Source organism: Bactrocera dorsalis, chromosome 4 (genome assembly GCF_023373825.1).
Source record: "Bactrocera dorsalis isolate Fly_Bdor chromosome 4, ASM2337382v1, whole genome shotgun sequence".
NCBI lineage: Eukaryota > Metazoa > Arthropoda > Insecta > Diptera > Tephritidae > Bactrocera > Bactrocera dorsalis.
The window spans coordinates 25472116-25495459 of NC_064306.1; the positions used below are offsets into that span (position 1 = coordinate 25472116).

At 35.5% G+C, this 23344-nt stretch overlaps 1 protein-coding gene and 2 non-coding genes across 4 annotated transcripts in view; 2 read left to right on the forward strand and 1 right to left on the reverse strand.

The window, feature by feature from the left end:
• Window positions 1–23344, forward strand: part of LOC105231372 (otoferlin) — a 130856-nt gene that overhangs the window by 57079 nt on the left and 50433 nt on the right. For both annotated transcript variants that reach the window (XM_049455968.1, XM_049455967.1), the window contains exon 5: window positions 8709–8779. In XM_049455968.1, coding sequence (XP_049311925.1) covers window positions 8709–8779 — 71 coding nt within the window. The remainder of the gene's footprint in view (window positions 1–8708; window positions 8780–23344) is intronic.
• On the reverse strand, window positions 9028–9100 carry Trnar-ccu (transfer RNA arginine (anticodon CCU)). Its single transcript has one exon. It is a non-coding gene; the product is annotated as a tRNA-Arg (tRNA).
• Window positions 11416–11488, forward strand: Trnar-ccu (transfer RNA arginine (anticodon CCU)). Its single transcript has one exon. It is a non-coding gene; the product is annotated as a tRNA-Arg (tRNA).

Consider the following 23344-nt stretch of genomic DNA (forward strand, 5'->3'; position numbering starts at 1 on the left):
AAGGTGCAATTTTGATATTTCCAAAGGGGTGTAAAGCTGTAAAATAACACCTTCTAATTAGGCTACGCAAATTACGCTACACTTGTAAGCATATTTACATAACAGACGAGTATATAGCACCTGCATGCACGCACACAAACGCAAGCAGCGCCACTCGAGGCCTTGATGCGGGCCATGTACTGGATTTAAGGCTACCAGCAGTTAGTGACAAGGTCAATGAAAATGCAACAGCAACAGCAAAGGCGACACCAACAGCCACAGAAAGATATGCAACAACAACTGCTGGTTTTGTTGTTGGTTATTGCTGCAAATGACTTGTTGTTCTTGTTTTGATGTTTAAAAATACCTTTGCTCTGCGTTTGAGCGCATTTATTTGCCATTGCGGCAACAAATTTGAGTACGTCCTTGTCACGCACACTTACACAATATAAGCATATATGTACGTCGTCCATGCAGTAACTGCAACAACGTTCATATGTATGTAGGTCAAGAGCAAAGTGCTAAGCGAAGCAACCGGCTCCGAGTGGGCGAGCAGGCCGGGCCTGCAAGTGATTAATACATAATGATTAATGACGAGGATGATGATTATGATTGTAATGGCACTGATAATCATGAAACTTCATTGCAAATGCAGCGGGGAGCGTTTATTCGGTCAAAGAGGATGTTGAATAATTTAAAACGAAAGGCACGCGAAGCAAACATATTTATTATGATCATATTTCGATTTGCTCCGCAAGGGTTTGTGACCTTCAACAAATTGGCTTGGGGGTACACGCACAGAATAATTAATTATAAAAACAAATACTGCCATTTTACACTTCTCTTTAGCTCCACATTCTCGCAAATGGTTTTGGGCAAAGCGATTTTATGATGATGAAAAGTATAAAAATAAGTTTATTTGTCTAAACTTAGCTATCTTCGATTCGCTATTCCTCTGCTCGTCATCTTTATCATTTGTTATCATGAAAGAATCGTACTGGTTTGCAGTGCTTTTGTTGCCCTAGATATTGAATAAGGTCGATCTTAGATATATTTGTGCCAACAGTTCATGAAGCCATCAATGGTTTTGAAAGTTTTGCTTTCGTTCAGTTTTGAATCAAAACAAAAATCATAAAACATGAAAACATAGTAAATATATTTATTATGTCAGTTCTGTATAAAGATACATCAACACAATCAAAAATGTCAAAAATGGATGTTATATCTCAATAAAACGCTATTTATGAGCTTTTTCTTTATACTTTTCTTCTCGATAATCTTTTTTAAGGACCAGCAATAATATGCCATCATGTGATGAAACCATCTCATATTCCATTGCATTTAGATTCAGGTGGATTTACTCTCATTTTTTCTAACTACAATTTCCTAAATTATTGATGATTGCGGATGTAGTCTAGCTTGATACCCATATTTCTCCTAGTTAATTTGGTACTTTATAGTATTGCCTATCCCGTAGCAGAGTACACGAGTGGTTTCACCATTTTCAAAGTGGTCGTGAGGACATAAATGACGATCAACATGTGGTCGTGATCACCAGAAACTCCATCGAAACTGTGCGTGAATTTGTCAAAAATCAGCCGAAATCTTCATTGAAATTCATGAAAATTGAACATCTCGAAGACATCGGTTTATCGCATTTTGACCGAACATTTGGGCTTACGAAAGGTGTGTGCACGAAAAGACTTGCACCGGCATACTGGCAACAATACTGGCAACCATACCGGCCAGCGAGCTAAAACACTCGTTCGACATGCTTTGGACCGTGCAAAAAGCTGTATTGAAGCAGAAGGGGACTATTTTGTATAAAATAAATTGACTTTGCCCAAAAAAAAAAACAATTGTTCTGTTTTTGTTTTAAGTCCTGTTTACTTTGGAAGGCACCTTGTATATCACACATTAACCCGCATTTTCGATCAAAAGCCAACCATTGATATGGGGCTCAATATTCGGTTCGAACAGATTTTATTAAATTTGAACAATTTTTGATCAAAAGGTGGCACACACTAAAGACATTATTCATTGAAAGTTTTATCCTGTTATATTAATTAATATAATTGCTTCTTGATGTGTGAACTGGAAACTTAAGAAATCAAGTGGAATTTAAAATTGTTGTTGTCCGATTAAGCTTAAGATATGTAAATTAAACATCTTTAAGAATGGAGCCACGCCCTCTTTTTCAGAAATTTTTGCCCACAAGTGCCCCTACCTACTGCCAAATTACAACTTTATGTCTTAGTTTACTGTCTAGTTATGACACTCTATATCGCTTCGTTTTATGGGGATTTCTGGGCGTGGCAGTAGTTCGATTACGCCCATCAACGAACTCGTAATAACTTTCGTACTAAGGAACACACTAACCATACATCGAGATATCTCATTCTTTACTTAAGTTACAGCTTGCACGGACGGACGGACAGACAGTCATCCGGATTTCAACTTTTCTCGTCATCCCGTTCATTTATATAACGGGTGATTTTTTTGAGGTTAGGATTTTCATGCATTAGTATTTGACAGATCACGTGGGATTTCAGACATGGTGTCAAAGAGAAAGATGCTCAGTATGCTTTGACATTTCATCATGAATAGACTTACTAACGAGCAACGCTTGCAAATCATTGAATTTTATTACCAAAATCAGTGTTCGGTTCGAAATGTGTTTATCGACAAATTTTGTTCAGCGATGAGGCTCATTTCTGGTTGAATGGCTACGTAAATAAGCAAAATTGCCGCATTTGGGGTGAAGAGCAACCAGAAGCCGTTCAAGAACTGCCCATGCATCCCGAAAAATGCACTGTTTGGTGTGGTTTGTACGCTGGTGGAATCATTGGACCGTATTTTTTCAAAGATGCTGTTGGACGCAACGTTACGGTGAATGGCGATCGCTATCGTTCGATGCTAACAAACTTTTTGTTGCCAAAAATGGAAGAACTGAACTTGGTTGACATGTGGTTTCAACAAGATGGCGCTACATGCCACACAGCTCGCGATTCTATGGCCATTTTGAGGGAAAACTTCGGACAACAATTCATCTCAAGAAATGGACCCGTAAGTTGGCCACCAAGATCATGCGATTTAACGCCTTTAGACTATTTTTTGTGGGGCTACGTCAAGTCTAAAGTCTACAGAAATAAGCCAGCAACTATTCCAGCTTTGGAAGACAACATTTCCGAAGAAATTCGGGCTATTCCGGCCGAAATGCTCGAAAAAGTTGCCCAAAATTGGACTTTCCGAATGGACCACCTAAGACGCAGCCGCGGTCAACATTTAAATGAAATTATCTTCAAAAAGTAAATGTCATGAACCAATCTAACGTTTCAAATAAAGAACCGATGAGATTTTGCAAATTTTATGCGTTTTTTTTTAAAAAAAAGTTATCAAGCTCTTAAAAAATCACCCTTTATATTATAATAATCCTATATCTATCTCGCTTAGTTTTAGATGATACGTACAACTGTTAGGTGAATAAACCTAAGCACTAGTTGCAACAGTATAACAAATATCCTTCCTAGCCCAATGCTTTGACAAATTGTTTTATCGTTCCTATCTTCATCACGTTTTAAACCACTGAGTTCATCTTTAAGAAATAACTTCGAAGTCGAAATTTCATTCTTCCATTCATTAATATCTATTGGTAGACTGTACCGATCTCATGGCTTTTGGTGACATTATTGTGTCTGGGTAGTCCGCCGTTACCGCCGAACCCTAATCATAACTAGATAAATAAAGTATAGTGCTATTTAGTTCATTTATCATAAAAACAAGAGCAATTTAAATACTTTCATGAATAAATTCATAATCTGGGCATTGGAAAAAAACCAAAATTTGCTCATATATCCAGGACAACAAAAAAAATAGAAATCAACTGTATTTTTGTATTTCATTTACCCAACAAAACATGAACCATCGGGCACTGGTATTTCATCTTTGCGAGCATTATGCGACCGAAACTATGTTGTGTCTGCATGTTGCCTTTTATTTTTATTGATATAAAAACAGAGCTGTTAAACCACCAAAATGATAGTTTATTGCCACCCTTACATGTCAAGTTATGTTTCGTCAACTACTGCTAAGCATAAGCAGTAAGAGGTCTCCTTTGGCAAAATTGATTGCTTGAATAGTTAATATACATAATTTATTCGAATCACTACTCTTAAGCTCTACGTCAAAAAGATTATTAAATACTTAACCAAAATAACTAACTTTCTTCAAATTCATTACAGTCATCTAGATTGATACACATACAAAACTGCTTTCAGCAGTAAAATATTCAAAGATTTTTTAATACTATAGCTAACATAATTATTTTAAGTTGCTTCGATATAAAATTCAATATTTGAATCATGGAAACTTCTGATTCACAAACTATTTTCATAAAGTTTGATTTTTTATATTTTTTTAATTGTATTACTTCTTTGAGCGTTGATTTGGATATTGGATACTGAAATTTACACTCCAGCAGATCTCTCAAACACTCCTTAGGATTAAAGTGAGGTGATTTGAATGATGTTACCAATTTTTTTAAGTACATATTATAGGGACGAATATAGTAATACTCATCAAATACACCCTGTCAAGAAAGTGTTGGGAATTCTTCATTTAAATCTAATATGATAATATGGAAGACAGATATTTTTTTTCCTAGGTTTGTACAACTGTTCTTAATTATGCTATCTGCCAACCAGTGTATTTACAGCAGCTATTTATGTCAGTCAAATTCGATAGTGTTTGTCGAATTTTACAATGACCAAAAATATTGATCAACGTATTTGTGTTAAATTTTGTGTTGTGAACGAATTTTCGTGTGCCGATACATTGAAAATATCTGCTCTATCAAAAACGCGCACTTACGAGTGGTACAGAGCATTCAAGGAGGGTCGGGAGACCGTCGAAGACATGCCTCGTTCTGGACGGTCTTCAACGAGTGATAACGTTAAAAAATTTAAGACAATTGTTGCCGAAAATAACAATGTGAGCTTGAGGGAGATCGCCCATAATTTAGAGATGTCACACGAGAGCGTACGAAAAAAATTGGGCAACACGTTATTGCAAGACTTGTTCCGATAGTGCTGAATTTTCTTCAAATAAGGTATCGAGAGCAGGTAGCTGCAGACATGCTGGTTCGACACTGAAATATCTACTTCGGGGAAAACGCTTCGACTCAATGGAAGACATCAAAACAAATTCGACGCGAGAGCTGAAGACTATCCCGGAAAGCGCCAATAAAAAATATTCCGACGATTGGACGAAGCGTTGGCACATATGCATCTGTTCAAATGTATGTTTTTTTGAAGGCGATAAGCAATTGGAAAATTTCGTTTTATTTATAAATTACTTTCTTGACAGGGTGTATACCATTTCCGCAACCCTCTTTCAAATTATCAATTTTTTTTTAAGTTGTAATACAAAGATAAGCCCATGTTTCATTCAACAAATCGCGTCTGAACCACTCCGTTACATTCCACACATCCTTCTAATCGTAGCACCACCTCTTCACGGTTTACAGTTACTGTGTTTTTGTCTCACTAACTTACGTCTTTTGGGTTCGAATACAAAAAATATATACATATAGTACATCGTACTCGTATGTAACTAATCACATCTATTTTTTGTGAATTTTGTTATGGTTTAAGGGTTCAAAGGAATAAATCCATCAAAAATTTATGCGGCACAATTAATGTGCAACGATGCGTGAGCAGGGGCGTTATTATCGTGCAAAAGCCAATTTTAGCTCTTTCACAAATTCGGACGTTTCAGGCAGATTACAAATTACGCATAACTTGCAGGTAATCTTCTTTATCGACCGTACGACCTTTGGTGCGTTGTTTTCGGTCTTGGATGATTTGTGCCATATTTTTCGAATATCGTATATTTTCTCACAATAATGCAAGTATTTTTCGGTCAATATTGCCGTCAGTTTATATTCGAAATTTGACACGGAATATTATCCAAAGCAACGCTTTAATCTCCAAATAAATTGTTCCGATCAAACGACTATAGCATATAGTTGCCATAATCCATGCAAGGTTTCGTGAAGATATCTCGTCAAATAAAAAGTTTAACATACAAGGACATATGTAAGTATATATTTTCAAACAACATAGATCAAATTAAACTTTCTCGTTTAAACTTTTAACGAATAAAAAGTAAATTAACATAACATAAATACTTGAAATATTTGCATGTATGGTACGTACATAAGTAGTATATATCACATTAAAAGCACGCAAGCACGAACAAATTGTTGAAGTGGGCCCATTCTAACTTGATGGCTTTGAAGTTTGCACAAAAAACTGTCCACTTATACAGGAGTGTGTTTGGGTATTGTGCATGAAAGCACGCAAGTCAGTGCTCACGCTGCATACGGATACATTTGTACATACTACTTGTATATACTCTAAATATGTGGTACGAGCTGCACTCCAAGTTAAAATAAGATTGCAGATACTTCAAATATTTTAACTGGATTGCAATGTTAGTCAACTAATTTTCCCCGTGTAGAGAGCGTTAAGTTAAATAACTACCAAATATAGATAGTAATTATTAATGGGACTCTCTAACCGCAATTAACGATAACTAAGTGGATGCCTAGCTTCTAATGTGCTTATTTAAAGGCTTGTTGTTCTCCAAAAGTATTTTTAAAAACAAAATTGCTTTCCAAAACTACCGCTTTTTTTAAATTTTGTTGAAGACTATTTGATTTTTACAGAATACTAGCTCCTTTTGGTTAAACTATTAGAAACGAATTGAAATGAAGGTGTAAATTGGTGCAGTATCACACCTGTATTATGATAGATCATAATATAAATGTATTTCTACATAGTGAACATTAACGCAGCAACAGTACATCGGTGAACCTAATTCGCTGGCGATGAAGCTTCATCTAATCAAGGTCGTAGATCACTCCAAGACGAATTTCGTGAATGTCGCCCAAAATCAATTCTTGTTCCTACAACTATTAATGCTGTGCGCAAACTCATATTGCAAGATCATCATGTGATCTATTGCGGGATTGAGAACACTCTAGCCATTAGTAGGAGTGGCATGCATTCAATATTGCATGTATATTTGTTTGTAGAAACATTTTTTTTCGTGGGATCCCATACAATTTATTGATCGCTCAAAAAAGGCACGTGCCGATTCGTCGAGATAAATATTAAAAAAATACAATAGCGATGCTTCGAAATATGTCTAAGACAACGGGACAGATAATGAATCGTGGATTTGCACGAATGAGCTCGAAAGTAAACAGTAGTCAACTGTATGGTGTTTCGAAATGAGACGAATCTAACAAAAGCTGGTTGACTACGAAGCACTGCTAAAAAGATGGTTGCTTGCTTTTAGAATAACCGAACATGTCCCAACCGTATCACTAAAACAATGCAGAACAGCAAATTTTGAGTGGTACATATCCATTTGTTTGCCAGTTGCCTTTTAAGAAATGAGGAAAACCAACCACCGAAGACGGATCACTTTTCACCGCGAAAATGCTAGTTCTCACACGACAATAGTAAAATGGTGCCAAAAATGGGTAAAACTGGTGGACAAAGGACGAGTAACCACACTCTCTATTGATTTTCGTTATTCTTGTTTAAAGCGGGTAATGACGAATGTAAGTCTTTCCTAAATTCATTTCTGACTTGGGTTCAATTTACCGAATATACATTAGCATTAAATGAAAACAAAATCAGTTCAGATCATATACAAAATTTTAAAATTTTTCCACACCCATCTGTTCTATGCCTAATATACCTCTTAATGAGTACGATGTTTTCGTGTTATCTTAAGGTGTTACATCGGTTTACGAGTTTCAAAGCTCCGAATTTTCTTATTATCTTATTAAATTTTACAACACCACTTATTGTCCTATATTTTCAAGTTAATCCGAGTAGTATTTTCGGAGATACAGTCTTGAGAACTTGTGTGCTCGAGACTAGTTAGACTAAATGTACCGTCTTTAAATGCGTTTCTTTCGAAACTTTGTTTTCTCGAAAATTGCTCTATCGATCTTCATGAAATTTTACAGAGATCTTTGAAATACAATTCTTAAATTCCTTAACGAAAGATTTTTTTCGATTACAGCTATTTAAAAAAAAAATCGCGAAATTTTTACTGAAAACTCAAGTTTTAAGTTAAGGTATTAATTAAAACACGTATTTTTCACTTTATATAATTCTGTAAGGAGTTTAAAACATTTTTTTCCATAAATTTCAGAATTTCTTTGTTAATAGTGTATGTTTGTAGCAATAAAAAATTCTAATAAAATATTTCATTTCTTGTGTGTATAAGAAAAAATTGTTGAAAAAATGCTGAAATATTTTTATATGAAAAAAACAAGTTCTATAAAATCGTCGCTTAATATTTTTAATTAAAAATAAATCTAGACAATTGAAAAACTTATTTTGAATGACGTTTTTGTTAACAATTGACTATTGCTTCATGGAACTCTTGACACAAAATGATAGTTTGAATAGTTTGACATTGCACAGCTCTCACATGGTTATACACTATTAAATTTACTTGACCAAAATGTTGGCAAAAGCTAATCGAAAATAAAAATATTTCTTCCAAACAGTAACTTATTAGTATGTGGTACATATGTATATATAAATAGACATTCACTTAGGAACATATTTACGAAAAGTATGAAAAATTATTTGCAACGTATTAATAAATTACTTTCACTGTTTTAAATTTCTCCATTGGCATAGGTTTGATCAGCGCTGGCTACATACGAGTTGAAGACCAACTGGTGGATATATCATCCAACAAGCCAATCCAGGTAAATAAAATTAACAAAGCATTAAATTGATATATGTATATGTACATATGTATGTAGGTGCTTTCAAACGAATTGTATGTGTATAGCCGTAATTCACGCATTGATTCAATATATACATTTACTTAAGTATTTGCCTGAATACAAATATGTATAAATACATATATACTATATTTACCAAATAAATAAAAAAAAATTGTGTTACATTCATTTTAATTAATTAAAAAAAAAGACAGACAATGCTGAACTAGTACCCCAGATGGGACTCGAACCCACAATCCCCGGCTTAGGAGGCCGGTGCCTTATCCATTGGGCCACTGGGGCTTGCCATAATATGTAGCCAGAATACATACAACAACGCAAAGCAAATAAAACAGCACACACGAGAATTGTGACGACAGCATAGTACTCGGAAGAAAATCGAATACACGAGGTATCACTTACGTACGCTTCATTTTAGCAGAAAGACGAAAAATAAATAATAACGAAACACAGTTGCTGATAAACAAGTAAGAGCGTTCACCACACAACAGCAGACAATAGCAAAGTTGGCCGATGTCATTGCATGCTACACCATTGCTCTGTTCACACAATGGGAACGCAACATTGATTTGCCTTCAGTTGTACGAGTATATGGTCACGAACGAGTGTATTGCTTGTCGTGCGAGTAGCGAACAAGCAGTGTCGGCAAAGCGTGCGTGCCAGTCGTAGCTAACAGCATGCACATAAGAAATGTATGTATGCGAGAGTATGTATATACATATGTACATGTAGTAAAATGGAGCGTGTGCCATTTGAGAGCACATATTGTACAGTGTTGTATAATAGTTAAGCACAACAAGAGCACAAAGCAGTCCACTCAATGAACAATGCGCTATAAGTTCAATAAACGAAGTAGAGCGAAATTCCCCATTACGGGAAGTCCTCATAGACGGACAGCTCCCATAACTGGACAAATTCTATGAACGCGAGGTTTTCATTATTATTTTCATAAGAAAGCAATTCCAATAACCGGACACGGACACTATTTTGGTAGTATTTCGTTGAAATTATCTCTGCTAAACGGACAAGATTTCATAAAATTTGTCAAGAAAATGTTGTAAAATAATTCCGCTTATATTTTAATTCTTATTAATATTGTTTTTTAATCTTTTGACACAGGTTTTTAAGAACAATACGTAAGATGAATACAGCAAACAAATTATTGTATTTTGCGCTGGTACCGTTAGCTTCGCGGTGGCTTACCGGAAACTAATGCGAAAATTGTTATTCATTCACTCCTGGCAGACATTGGCTCGCATTTATTAGTTTAATAGAACTTGTATTCTTATTTCACTTGGGTCTGACTGCTAAACATAATTCATCCCATAGCAATATTCAAACAATGTAACATAGATTTCATTAGGTTAGGTTAGTCTGGTAAGACCACTTTTGGTCCTGTGCGATACTAGATGGAGTTCAGTTACTGTGTCCATGACCCGTCGAGTTTATAAAATAGATTGTATAAAGCGCTACCAGAGATTCCTGTTAAAGTTTTGATGAGTTTCTTAAGGACCTAATTAACAAATCTAACCGAAACTGTAGGCTCGTGCGATCGTCATACATTTCTTAGTAGGCAAATACACTTTTTGTTACCGGTGTATATGTATATGTATGTATGTGTAGTTTCCGCCCTGATTCGTTCAATGTATTGGGGTTTCGATGACTTAATAGGCTTGTTCGTCTCGTTTGCGTTGCTAAAAATTATATTTACGGCCCACTTTGAATGACATTAGATGTTTATTCCAGGTATACATACATATGTATGTACATACATACTGGCAAAAAGAAATACCGCCAAACACATACATACATATCACATTGCATTAAAAGCGTATGAATTGATACTAACTGAAATCGACTCGTTAAGGTAGATTGAATATGCGAAATATTTATTATAATTGAAATGGTGTATCGCAAAGTTGAGCCGCGGAGAGCAATGTTAGAAATAAAACGCTGGAACTAACCACTCATTACTTACAAGCTTCGATAACGAACGCACATAGATGTACTGTTAAACTGCTATGTGCGACGGAATGTACTTTAATTAAAATATACTAAATGTGTACATACAAACATAAATAAACGTGATGTACATATATAATATAAAAAAAAATAAAATTTCGTTTATTTTGAACTTAAAAATACTAAAAATTAGAAATTAATTCAATTCATCGGTTAATCCAAGTTTTGAATTTTTCAGCTTGACCTCTTGGCAGTTGAAAATGCGTATTTTTTAGACACTTTGACGTTTTCGAATTTCGAATTGTTCGAAAACACTGGATTTAACATAGCACACCGCTATAGTAGGTTTTAACACGACAGTTTATTTTTCTGGGTTTTCGAAAACATTTTTGACTATTTGTTTATATGTATTTCAAAATCTATTGAGGTGTTGTGTGTGTTTTCAGATGCTAATAATAATTTTGAAACACCTCAGTACGCACGAATGTTCGCGATGATCTATTCGTTATTTGTGTAATTTGTGCTTTTGTTTTTGTTGCTGTTGCTTGTATTTAATTTTATAATTAGTGATCATTTTTGGTTCTTGTGTATGTTCCGCGTAATGAAAGAATTTTCGGTTGGAACACTTATTAAGAGCCCCAGTGGCCCAATGGATAAGGCATCGGCCTCCTAAGCCGAGGATTGTGGGTTCGAGTCCCATCTGGGGTAAAGTAAAAATAGGCTTTTTTATTCAATAAAAATTAGTATTGTGCGAAAGTAATTAGAGAAGAAGAGGTAACGGGAAAAAGCGAAGCGTTAATTATAATTGAAATTTTAAAAAGTAAAACTTGGGTGTAATTCAGTCAAAGATGAATATTTAATTAATGGTGGTAATCATTACATCAGAATAATAAGAGATGATAACGAAAATGTCCTGAATTTGTAATTGTGACAAATGTTAGAGTAAATGAATAGAAAATTCTTCGAACACCCCTACCTTCCTTCTTATCCATATAAATTTATAAAAATAATTATGACAAAAGCAGCGCTGCATTCAGAAAAGCAGCTCGTACATACATACTTACGTCCTATCTAGGTAATAGAATGGAACTCGTACAGTTGCTTAGGTACTTACAAGTGGACAAATAAAGTTTACATACACCATAGTTCTATTAAATTACGACACGTTTATTTGTTTTAAAATGAATACATTTTATGGTTTTTTTTTCTACCCTTTTCAAGATATGTACATATATTTGACATTAAATATAGCATATCAAAATATTTTTTTTACACAAATAAAAAATCTAATGCTAGAGCTTAAAATGCGCCTTTTACATACACCAATGATTATTTATGTAATTTAAAAGTAATTACAACATTTTTAGCGGCTTTTTGCCTATATTTTGTTGGAATTATTGTCCCTAGATGTCGACACATGTTCCCCACTCGATTTCGAGTATTATTTCCGAATATTTTGATCCACAAAGTCGATGACCCAGGTTTTTTGCCTTATTTTGAAGAACTTCGATGTGTTCGAAAACGGTTTTCCAAAAAGTTCCAAATTTTTTTAATAGGATTAATGTCTAGTGATTGCGGGACCTATGGAGTTATTTTTATTTCCATAACAACCCTGCATGTACAAGATACAATGTGTATTTTGGGTCGGTCCTGAAAAGAGTATAAAAACCCACCCAAAACCTTAACACGAAATTTGTAACCTTGGTTGGTATACACCCTGTCAAGACAGTATCGGAAATTTTTGAAAAAAAACGAAAATGTTTCAATCATCATTCAAATTTATTTCATCGCCTTTAAAGCGATGCACAATTGCCAACGCTTCTTCCAATCGTCGGAATATTTTTTATAAACACTTTCCGAGATGGTCTTCAGCTCTCTCCCTCGAATTTGTTTTGATGTCTTCAATTGAGTCGAAGCGTGTTTCCCGAAGAAAAAGTCACAATGATATTTGTTTGAATGTTTGGCCAAAAATGTATTCACAATGATGTCTTTATGCGATGATGCGTTATCATGATGAACAATTGTTGGCCCACAAACTCGGATGTTTACGTAGGATAGCGTCTCGTAAGCGCCTCATCACACCTTTGTTGACGGTTTGACCAGTTAGAACGTATTCATAGTGGACGACACCACGAATATCGAAGAAAACAATAAGGCATTGTTTTATAAAACAACGAGACTGGACAAACTTATCAACACGTTTTCTGTTGAATAGTTACGTTTTCAGACATAGAAATAGTCCGTGAAGGGTATTATAAACTGTTCGACTCCTAGTAATTGTATTGATGGTACTGTACACCCAATCTACAGACTTGGTCCAATATGGTTCAAACTTATAAATTTTGCAGTTTTTTCCAACAAAAAATCCAAAGATTCTTATAAATAGCTATGTTTATTTCAACACACCTACGTTTGGTGTTTTTGCTCCCTATAAGAAGCAGTGACCATTTTACTTATTTGTATTTATTCTTCGTATAGACCGACAGATACGGTGTAAATCCAACCGTTTTGCTTTATATTAGATATATGGGGCATTAGAGAACATATGTTTTGATTTTACCCATTTTTGACAATAGTTTTCGTCCGATTACGACAACTTTTGGGCGTAAATTAAATACCTTAACCCTGTTTAGATAACGTTATTTTTAAGTACTGAAAAGATAACGTACGTCTGAGAGACATATTCAAGTTTTCGTCCTTTAAGGATGTCAATGGAAACACTTTTGCAGATATTTTTTTACGTAGATCTTTTATTTAATTATTATACTTTTATTTGGATATTTGTTCTGCAGTTAACGACTGAGAAAACTGAAAGCGAGAATATCCCTTCAACGGTTGTGAGAGAGAGAACGAAAAATAAAAACAAGTGTACGTCTCGCAGACGTACGTTATCTAAGCAGGGTTAAGGAACTAGTAGGTAAAGGGTGATTTTTTAAGAGCTTTATAACTTTTTAAAAAAAAAAAAAACGCATAAAATTTGCAAAATCTCATCGGTTCTTTATTTGAAACGTTAGATTGGTTCATGACATTTACTTTTTGAAGATAATTTCATTTAAATGTTGACCGCGGCTGCGTCTTAGGTGGTCCATTCGGAAAGTCCAATTTTGGGCAACTTTTTCGAGCATTTCGCATTTCGAATAGCCCGAATTTCTTCGGAAATGTTGTCTTCCAAGTCTGGAATAGTTGCTGGCTTATTTCTGTAGACTTTAGACTTGACGTAGCCCCACAAAAAATAGTCTAAAGGCGTTAAATCGCATGATCTTGGTGGCCAACTTACGGGTCCATTTCTTGAGATGAATTGTTGTCTGAAGTTTTCCCTCAAAATGGCCATAGAATCGCGAGCTGTGTGGCATGTAGCGCCATCTTGTTGAAACCACATGTCAACCAAGTTCAGTTCTTCCATTTTTGGCAACAAAAAGTTTGTTAGCATCGAACGATAGCGATCGCCATTCACCGTAACGTTGCGTTCCAACAGCATCTTTGAAAAAATACGGTCCAATGATTCCACCAGCGTACAAAACCACACCAAAACAGTGCATTTTTCGGGATGCATGGGCAGTTCTTGAACGGCTTCTGGTTGCTCTTCACCCCAAATGCGGCAATTTTGCTTATTTACGTAGCCATTCAACCAGAAAATGAAGCCTCATCGCTGAACAAAATTTGTCGATAATAACACATTTCGAACCGAACACTGATTTTGGTAATAAAATTCAAATGATTTGCAAGCGTTGCTCGTTAGTAAGTCTATTCATGATGAAATGTCAAAGCATACTGAGCATCTTTCTCTTTGACACCATGTCTGAAATCCCACGTGATCTGTCAAATACTAATGCATGAAAATCCTAACCTTAAAAAAAATCACCCGTTAGTATACGTGGTTGCCATCCGATTTCACCCACCTTCGCAGTGTACCATATAATATGAATAACCTCACAAACTGAATTTGACTTTACATAGAGATCGGCGGCGCCACGTTGGGTGTATGAATTAGCCCCACTGAATTAAACCCCCACCGGGCAAAATGACTTAAGCCCCCACCAATTTCTTAGTGAATCTTTCCCCACCAAAAATGACGGAATCCCCACGAAAAAAAAAATGAATTAAACCCCACGAAAATGATTTATCCCCGCCAATCGAAAATGAATTAAGCCCCACCAAACGTGGGTGTTCTTATATATGACAGAATCCCCACGAAAAAAAAAGGAATTAATCCCCACGAAAATGACTTTAGCCCCACTTTACTTCATTTTTTAATTTTTTTGCTTGCGTTAAACGTCAAGTTTTTAAATAAAAATTTTAAAAAAAATTGAATTATTCAAACGTATGTAATATTTAAAAAAAAGGTAAAGAATTAAATGAAAATATGAAAATGTGAGAAAAAGAAAATAATTAAATAAAAATATGTAAATATTCGTCAACATCTTGACGACAAAAAGGGCATTTAAATTTATTAAAAATTGTTTGCCACACTCTCTTATGGTTTCTCCTTTTAAGAAATGTACACTGTGATTTTAACCTTTCGTAAAAGGAAAATTTCCCGTCTATTATTTTATAAGTTACAAAATTATGGTTTCTCCTTTACGAAATGTGCACTATTAGTGATTTTAATACTTTTCACAGAAGAATTATGAACTCCGGGGTTTTGGACCGACCAGGGATATTTTTTTCGAGCGCTCGAATAAAAATATCCCTGGTCGGTCCAAAACCCCGGTGTTCATAATTCTTCTGTGTCCAAATTCTTCTTCTTCCTGCTATAATAATTAATTATAAATTTTCCTATTATGTATTTCTCATTTTTACCAATTCTCTTTCAGAATCGTATATTGAGAATATCGATAATTCGAAAACGATCAGTGCATGAATCAATAGTGGCCATTCGAATTTACAACAGCTGTGCCATAATTTCGAACATAACCTTGCCATTTTTGTTAAAGTGAAGTGATTGTGAAGTTTTTCATATTTTTATAAAAATAACATAAAAACCAATTTCTGTTATTGATTAACTAAAACAACATCAATCGAGCGCTCGAAAAAAAATATCCCTGGTCGGTCCAAAACCTAGGTGTTCATAATTCTTCTGTGAAAAGTATTACGTTGCTAATTGTTTGTTTTATTTTTATAAAAGATCACGGAATTAAAATGAATTAAACCCCACGAAAATGCTTTTATCCCCACCAATCAAAATGAATTAAGCCCCACCAAACGTGGGTGTTCTTACATGACAGAATCCCCACGAAAAAAAAATGAATTAAACCCCACGAAAATGTTTTTATCCCACACCAATCGAAATGAATTAAGCCCCACCAAATGTGGGGGTTCTTACATGACAGAATCCCCACTAAAAAAAAAAGAATTAATCCCCACGAAAAATGACTTTAGCCCCACTTTCCGCCATTTTAATTTTGTTGTAAAATTGGTGGGGCTTAAGTCATTTTGCCCGGTGGGGTTAATTCAGTGGGGGCTAATTCATACACCCGCCACGTTTACTGCCCAATTTTACGCCTGCCTTTATAAAGCTCGTCCCTAACATCTAGGTTTTGACATTTAATGGTTATGGCGCATTTATGCATTGAGTTATAGTGAGTGGGCGTGGTTTACTTATTAATTTTACCCGTTTTTCATATTGTCTAAAGGCATTTAGGGAGCGGATTTTGAAAGATTTTAGCTCACAGATATCTTTGACCACTGTAATCTTCTGCACCAAGGTTCAAACTACCTTAAATTAAGTTTTAGTTATGACACTCTATATGTTTTCGTTAATACCATTTTGTGTGCGTGGCAATAGTCCTACTACGTCATCTGCAATAGTAACCTCCTTTGGAACATGCGCCAAGGCACCAAGTTTCATTAAGATATCCCAAGTTTTACTCAAGTCATCACTCGCATGGACAGACAGATGGACGGGAAGACAATCACCCGGATTTCAACTCATCTGGTCATCATGATCATTTATATATATATGGAACCCCATATCTAATTGAATTAGTTATATTAGATTGTCTTTTTGTCTTTTGAATTTCGCGACTATGTATAAAGCGCTACAGAGCTCGTAACTGGCAATACAATAAATCTTTGAAAGGTCTTAACATAACCTACAAAATGCTGCTAGACGGAATTGACGGTCAGGAAGGTTTTGCTGTGTGTTTGGTGGGACTGGAAGGGAATCATCCACTATAGGCTGCTCCCATATGGCCAGACGCTGAATTCTACTATCTCCTTCGAACAACTAGACCGCTTGAACAGGCCATGGACCAGAAGCGAATTGGACAACAGGAAGGGTGTAGTGTTCCATCAGGACAACGCCAGGCCACACACTTCTTTGATTGCTCGTCAGAAGCTACGGGAGCTCTGATGGAAGGTTTTATCACATCCACCATATAGCTCGGACATAGCGCCAAGTGATTACCACCTGTTCCTGTCCGTGGCGAACGCCCTTGTTGGTGTAAAGTTGAACTCAATATTTGGCTTGTGAAAAGTGGCTGTCCCAGTTCTTCACAAATAAGGAGGGGGGCCTCTACGAGGGTGGTATTCTGAAGTTGCCATCTAGATGGAAACAGATTATCGAATGAAACGGCGCATATTTGAACTAAGTCCTATCACTGTAACACTTTTTGTGAAGCATTGAACAAAGAGCAAAAAAGCGGAAGGGATATATTTGACAATCTTATACATGTTACAAACAGTCGATAGGCGAACCAAACAATTTTGGCCAATTCACATTGCACCCTTGCTTCGCTTTTCGCCAGACAATTGTTTGACAGCAAAGTTCAAAGTACGCTTCTGTATGTGTACATTCACATAAAAAGTTTTCGATCCGAAGCCAAGCAAAATATTGGGCAACTCCATCTTTTTTCGCTTTTCCGAGCAACAGTAGTCATTTTTATTAAAGAGAAACGCTGAAAGCAAAGCATTCATTGTGCCATACCCTTTGTTTTCAGCGCTTTTTTATTTCAGGATAAACTGTCACGCAAAGCGAGAGAAGTTGTATGTGGATGGGCCTTTATACTCTGTAGCAATGAGTATAAAAACAAGAAAATACGTTAACTTCGGCAGCACCGGAGCTAATATACAGCTATATGCTATAGTTAACCAATCTGAACAATTTCTTCGCAGATTACATTGCTGCTTTAGAAAATAATTTATACCAAATATCGTAAATATATCTTGTCAAATGCAAAAGTTTTTCATACCAACACTAGATTCCGATCGTTCAGTTTGTATAGCAGCTTTATGCTTATAGTTTCTTCGTATATTACATTATTATCTTAGAAAATAACCTGTGCCAACTTTTGTGAAGATACATTGTCAAATGTGAAAGTTTTCCAAACAAGAACTTGATTCCGATCGTTCAGTTTGTATGAGAGCTATATGTTATAGTGGTTCGAAATCGGTAGTTCCGACAAATGAGCAGCTACTTGAAGAGAAAATAACGTTTGCAAAATTTCACAACGATATCTTAAAAACTGAGCGACTGGTGCATATATATACAGACGGACAGATAGACAGACGGACATTTCTAAATCAACTGAGCTCAACATACTGATTATTTATATACAATATATACTTTATACGGTCTCCGACGCTCCTTCTGGGAGTTACAATCTTCGTAGCAAACTTAATATACCCTGTTCAGGGTATAAATATCCCGAATTCAGCTCCATCATAAATATTTTTGAGCTATATTTTTGTTTTTGTTTGTGGGATTAATGCTAATATCAGTTGTAACAATACAAGAAAGTTTCTGTTAAATTGTAAGTGCACACACCACAGAATATGTGTGTATACATATGTCGGTGCACACATGGCAAATGAGTATAACGGAAGAAGTGGAAGCAATCCAATTTCCGCAAATTCTTGAAACTTTTTATTCTTGGCGCATTGAAAACTCGTAATTAAAAGTTAAAGTACAGTTAGTTAGAACAATTGTTTGTTGGGCATGAAAAAGTACTTAAGAACATTTACACGTACATATACTTATATTGTATATACTTACATATGTAAAAACATAGGACATGTGCTTTGATATAATATTTACCACACTTTTTCCTTCGCTTTATTATTAGAAACGCAAATCAAATCGCCGGAAATAATTCGTATTTAAATTACCCTCAAAGTATTAAATTGGATAATTAGCTTTTAGCAGCGATGAACTTAGAATGTGCACAGATAGCTATTTCATGCTTAAGTAACTTTTTGAAGCGCTCATTTACAACATATTTAGCTACATCAGTAAAGGCGTAGTTCGAATATCCTTAAAAATCCACGTATAAACATTGAAGTGAATTTCTTAACGCATAAACAATTTTAAGTAATCGGCCAATATTGTCCGATTCGAACAAACCACGTCGTTTAACCACGTTTCATTGCCCGACCATGAAGAAGTTCGCAAGCGATTGCTTTCGACTGGAGCTGTCTTTAAGCCGCGATGTCTGGATTTCGTATCCCCGAAAAACTAATACGGCTGTGTAAACTGACTTTGAGTAACACCAAAAGCTCCGTCAGGATCGGTAAGGACCTCTCCGAGCCGTTTGATACCAAACGAGGTTTCATACAAGGCGACTCCCTATCGTGCGACTCCTTCAATCTGCTGCTGGAGAAAATAATTCGAGATGCAGAACTTAATCGAGCAGGTACAATCTTTTATAAGAGTGTACAGCTGCTGGCGTATGCCAATAATATTGATATCATCGGCTTCAACACCCGCCCGTTAGTTCTGCTTTCTCCAGACTGGACAAGGAAACAAAGCAAGTGGGTCTGGCAGTGAACGACGGCAAGACGAAATATCTCTTGTCATCAACCAAACAAAGTCATAACTTTGAAGTTGTAGATAGTTTCGTATATTTGGGAACCAGCGTAAACAACACCAACGATGTCAGCCTGGAGATCCAACAGGTGCTACTTCGGATTGAGTTGGCAATTTCGAAGTAAAGTCCTCTCTCGACGAAGAAATAGCAAACACTAGAAGTCACTCATTATTCCGGTCGTGTTAAATGGTGCAGAGTCAGGGCGATGACAATATCTAATGAGTCGGTGTTACGAGTTTTCGAGAGAAAGGTTCTGGCTTTGCTTGGAATCTACAATTGGCGCAAAATTACGAATAGAATAAACGACTGGCGCGTTCTAGCTAACTCGACTATAACCGCGTGTGCGGTGTCAATAAAGAAGAAGAAGACCCTTAAATAGTATTTCAGTTTTGGACCTTTTCCGTATATTCAGTAATAAATTTTCAGTACTGCTCGCTAAGAGTAGAGTTCAAGTGGCTACTCCTGTTGTCTTTCTTGGCAGAATTTCGCGATTATTGATTTGTTAGAATGTCAGTCCAGTGCCCTTCTTGCAGTGTAGATGATCCCAACCTTATAGTCGTGATGCAAGTCCATAACCTCTCCTAGGGTCAGGCGATTATGAGTTACATATATAAAGTTCTTTATAAACAAAAGTGGTTTCCGGGGCATATTCATATTTTTAGAGGAGTATGATGAAAGAGTCGTCAAAGTGGAAAATCTTCACCATTATTTCTGTATAAAAAGTTTTTCAGTCGTAACGCACTTAACCTCGTTACTTCCGATTTCTATATTCCATTTATACCAGACGTACCAGAAGAGTAAAGGTTACTAAATTAATTAAAGCGTACGGTTTTGCTTTCAATGAAATACAGAAAAAAAGTTAACTTCAGCAGCTTGAAACTATAATAACTTTTACCTTTTTTATAGCATAAAAGGATATTCAAAAATATTTTTCTCGATTTTGAATGGTTATTTCAAATGATATAGTAGTCCGATCTAAACAATATATATGATACAGCGATGCATTGATTAAGAATCTTTGCCAATTAAAAAAGTTTTCCATACAAAAACTTGAGTTCGATCGGTCAGTTTGTATGACAGCTATACGCTATACTTTTAATTGTCCGATATATAATATGTAGCGACGGACATGGCTAAATCGACACAGCTCATCACCCTGTTTATTCATAAACATATATTCGGGTACCCGACCTTTCCTTTTAGTTGTTATAAACATCGCGGTCAACTTAATATACCCTTCTCATGGCATAATGATTATTAATTTCCAGAAATTTCCACAAAATTTAGGTGTACCTACATTAGTTGCGCCTATAATTATACACTAAATATGCCACGGTATGCACGAAGTTTATTTTCAACGACATCAAGAACGAGCATAATCTCTAAAAGCATAAAAAGTAATTAAAGAGAAGAAAGGTAGAACAAAGTCAAATAGAAAGTTATAACATCACGGTTGAAAAGGAAAATGACGAAGGTCGGGCGAAATGAACTGTGAACGCCGTGCCATGATAATCCGTTACAAATTCGCTATTTTGTTCGCTTTTAAACACAATTTCAATTTGCCGGAACACTTTGTTGTCTTTTGCGTGCCACATATTTACGACGTCTAAACAAAGGGCAACAGATAAAAGGCATAGCCGCGTTTTGACAAGTTAAGTCCAACACCTCAAAACTACCCTCCGAGTGCACTGGATGTATATGTGTGTATATATGTATGTACGTGCATTCTTAAAACTCGGAGAGCATATACTTAGTAAATTTCAATGTCTGCCAGCTTATATACTCTCAGCCAACCGTGTAAGCAAGAGTCTTTAAGCCGTTTGTCTAATTCACTTCCTAACTTCCTAAAAGCTGTCGCGTTCCGCTTGCTCGTCCGCCCAACACGTCTACGTTTTACGTTACAAGCATGTGGTTACGATGGGTGAAATTTTCGTTTATTTTATTTCTTCTTTATTTTGACTATTCTCTGCTTCTGTTTGCAACGCTTTATAAACTTATCTTTTATTCAGGCCATTTTTTGGTGGTTTGGAACTGCTGTGGGACATTTTCGCATAAAATATTCATTTTAGTCTCGGTGGAGCGCTAGAAGCGGGGGGCAGAGCGGAAGCATAATTTCTTTACCTTGTATAGTGTTCAGTTGTTGTTGGGCTAAATTTACTATATGTGTGTATATAAAAGTAGATTGGAAGTTTGTGTGCCATTTTGTATATTCAGCAATTCCTCCCTTTTTTGTCACTTCCTTAGATTATAGTTAGATCATGAAAAGTGTTTATTAGTTGCGTGTGCCCCAAGGCGACATCAACATGGGCATTGAATATATTCAAAGGGAATGTTATTGCTGACGCATTTAAAACTATTCACGCATCATGATATAGATTTTAAGGCAACCCCAAATTATTAACTAAATAGCTTTTATAAACATTTGGGCCTAACCTAAAAGAAATCAAAATTTGAGTGCTTATATACATATAATATCAACGTAATCTGAGTTGATAAATTACTTAAAAGTTAACGAATTTCAAAAAGCTTTTGATTTGCCATAAAACTGAGATGCAAATTTTGCGACTAAAATGATATATTGAAACTGAGAAAGGCTCACTTTTTTAAACCACATATTTTGTGTTATTTAGAACTAAGAAACATTCAAAAATGTTTTTTGGAGAACGCTTTACTCATCGGTGTAAATTTCAGAAACGTTCTGGGTGGTAGGTCTGTAGGACCTTCTAAACTCTTTCCACATTTATGTTAGTGATCGCATTTCGCATGCTGAAAGTATTGTGCAAGAAGTACGACAAATGTAATCAGGCTTCCTTTTCTCTTTGTTTCAGGACTATAAGCTGAAAATATATTTATTTTTGAGTAAATAAAGCTACACCAGACAGTCATATCTATCCAACCAATACATTTTCGCATCGCATTTTCGCATAAAAATATACGTTATGTATGTCTCTGAGGAATTATTTCTTGTGGTAGAATGCTCATGAGTTAGGACCGAGTATGCTTATTAATAAAAAGCATATCTCAGACAGGTCGATTATATAAGGTTTTGCAGAACTCAAGGTAATTTACCAATACAACATCAATAGCAGAAATTTTAGTAAAACCGTTGAACCCATTTGTTTATGACTAAATAAATTAAACAATTTTTAAAATAAGGATATCTATCAAATTTTATGTACCGATTCGATTGGTAGTAATGTCAATAAAAGTACAAGTTTGTTCTCAATATGACAAAAGATAGAAGTGTTGATCAATCTCATTTATCAAAATCTAACAGTCATACCCCAATCGACACAATTCGAGGAGCCAGTAAATGAATAACTGGAGACCTTTTCATATTCTGGTCGAAAACTGAACATTTTCACTTTGTGTTATAAAATATCAAAATACCAAATTTACCTTTACCGGAAATGTGAGAAAGGGATATGACGAAACCCCACTTTAAAGTACTGACAATCTACCCTCAGTATTTGAAAGGAAAAACCTTTATATTGTATGAAAACAGTTCAAAGGCTATTGCTATGTTAATCTCAAAGAAATATTGTTCTTTAGCCTGCTCATTAATATCAAATATGTTTATTATTGCTTCTGTTTATTCTGTTTTGCACACTTAGGTACTTGTACTGGAGCTAACAACTCTTAAAACTTAGCCAAGTGGCAGCTTAATTATTTTTAATGGCATATGTTAATTGCTGCTAATACTATAGTGTTCAGTTTTTCATAGGTTTAGGGTTTGACATCAAGTATCCGAGTGCAATAT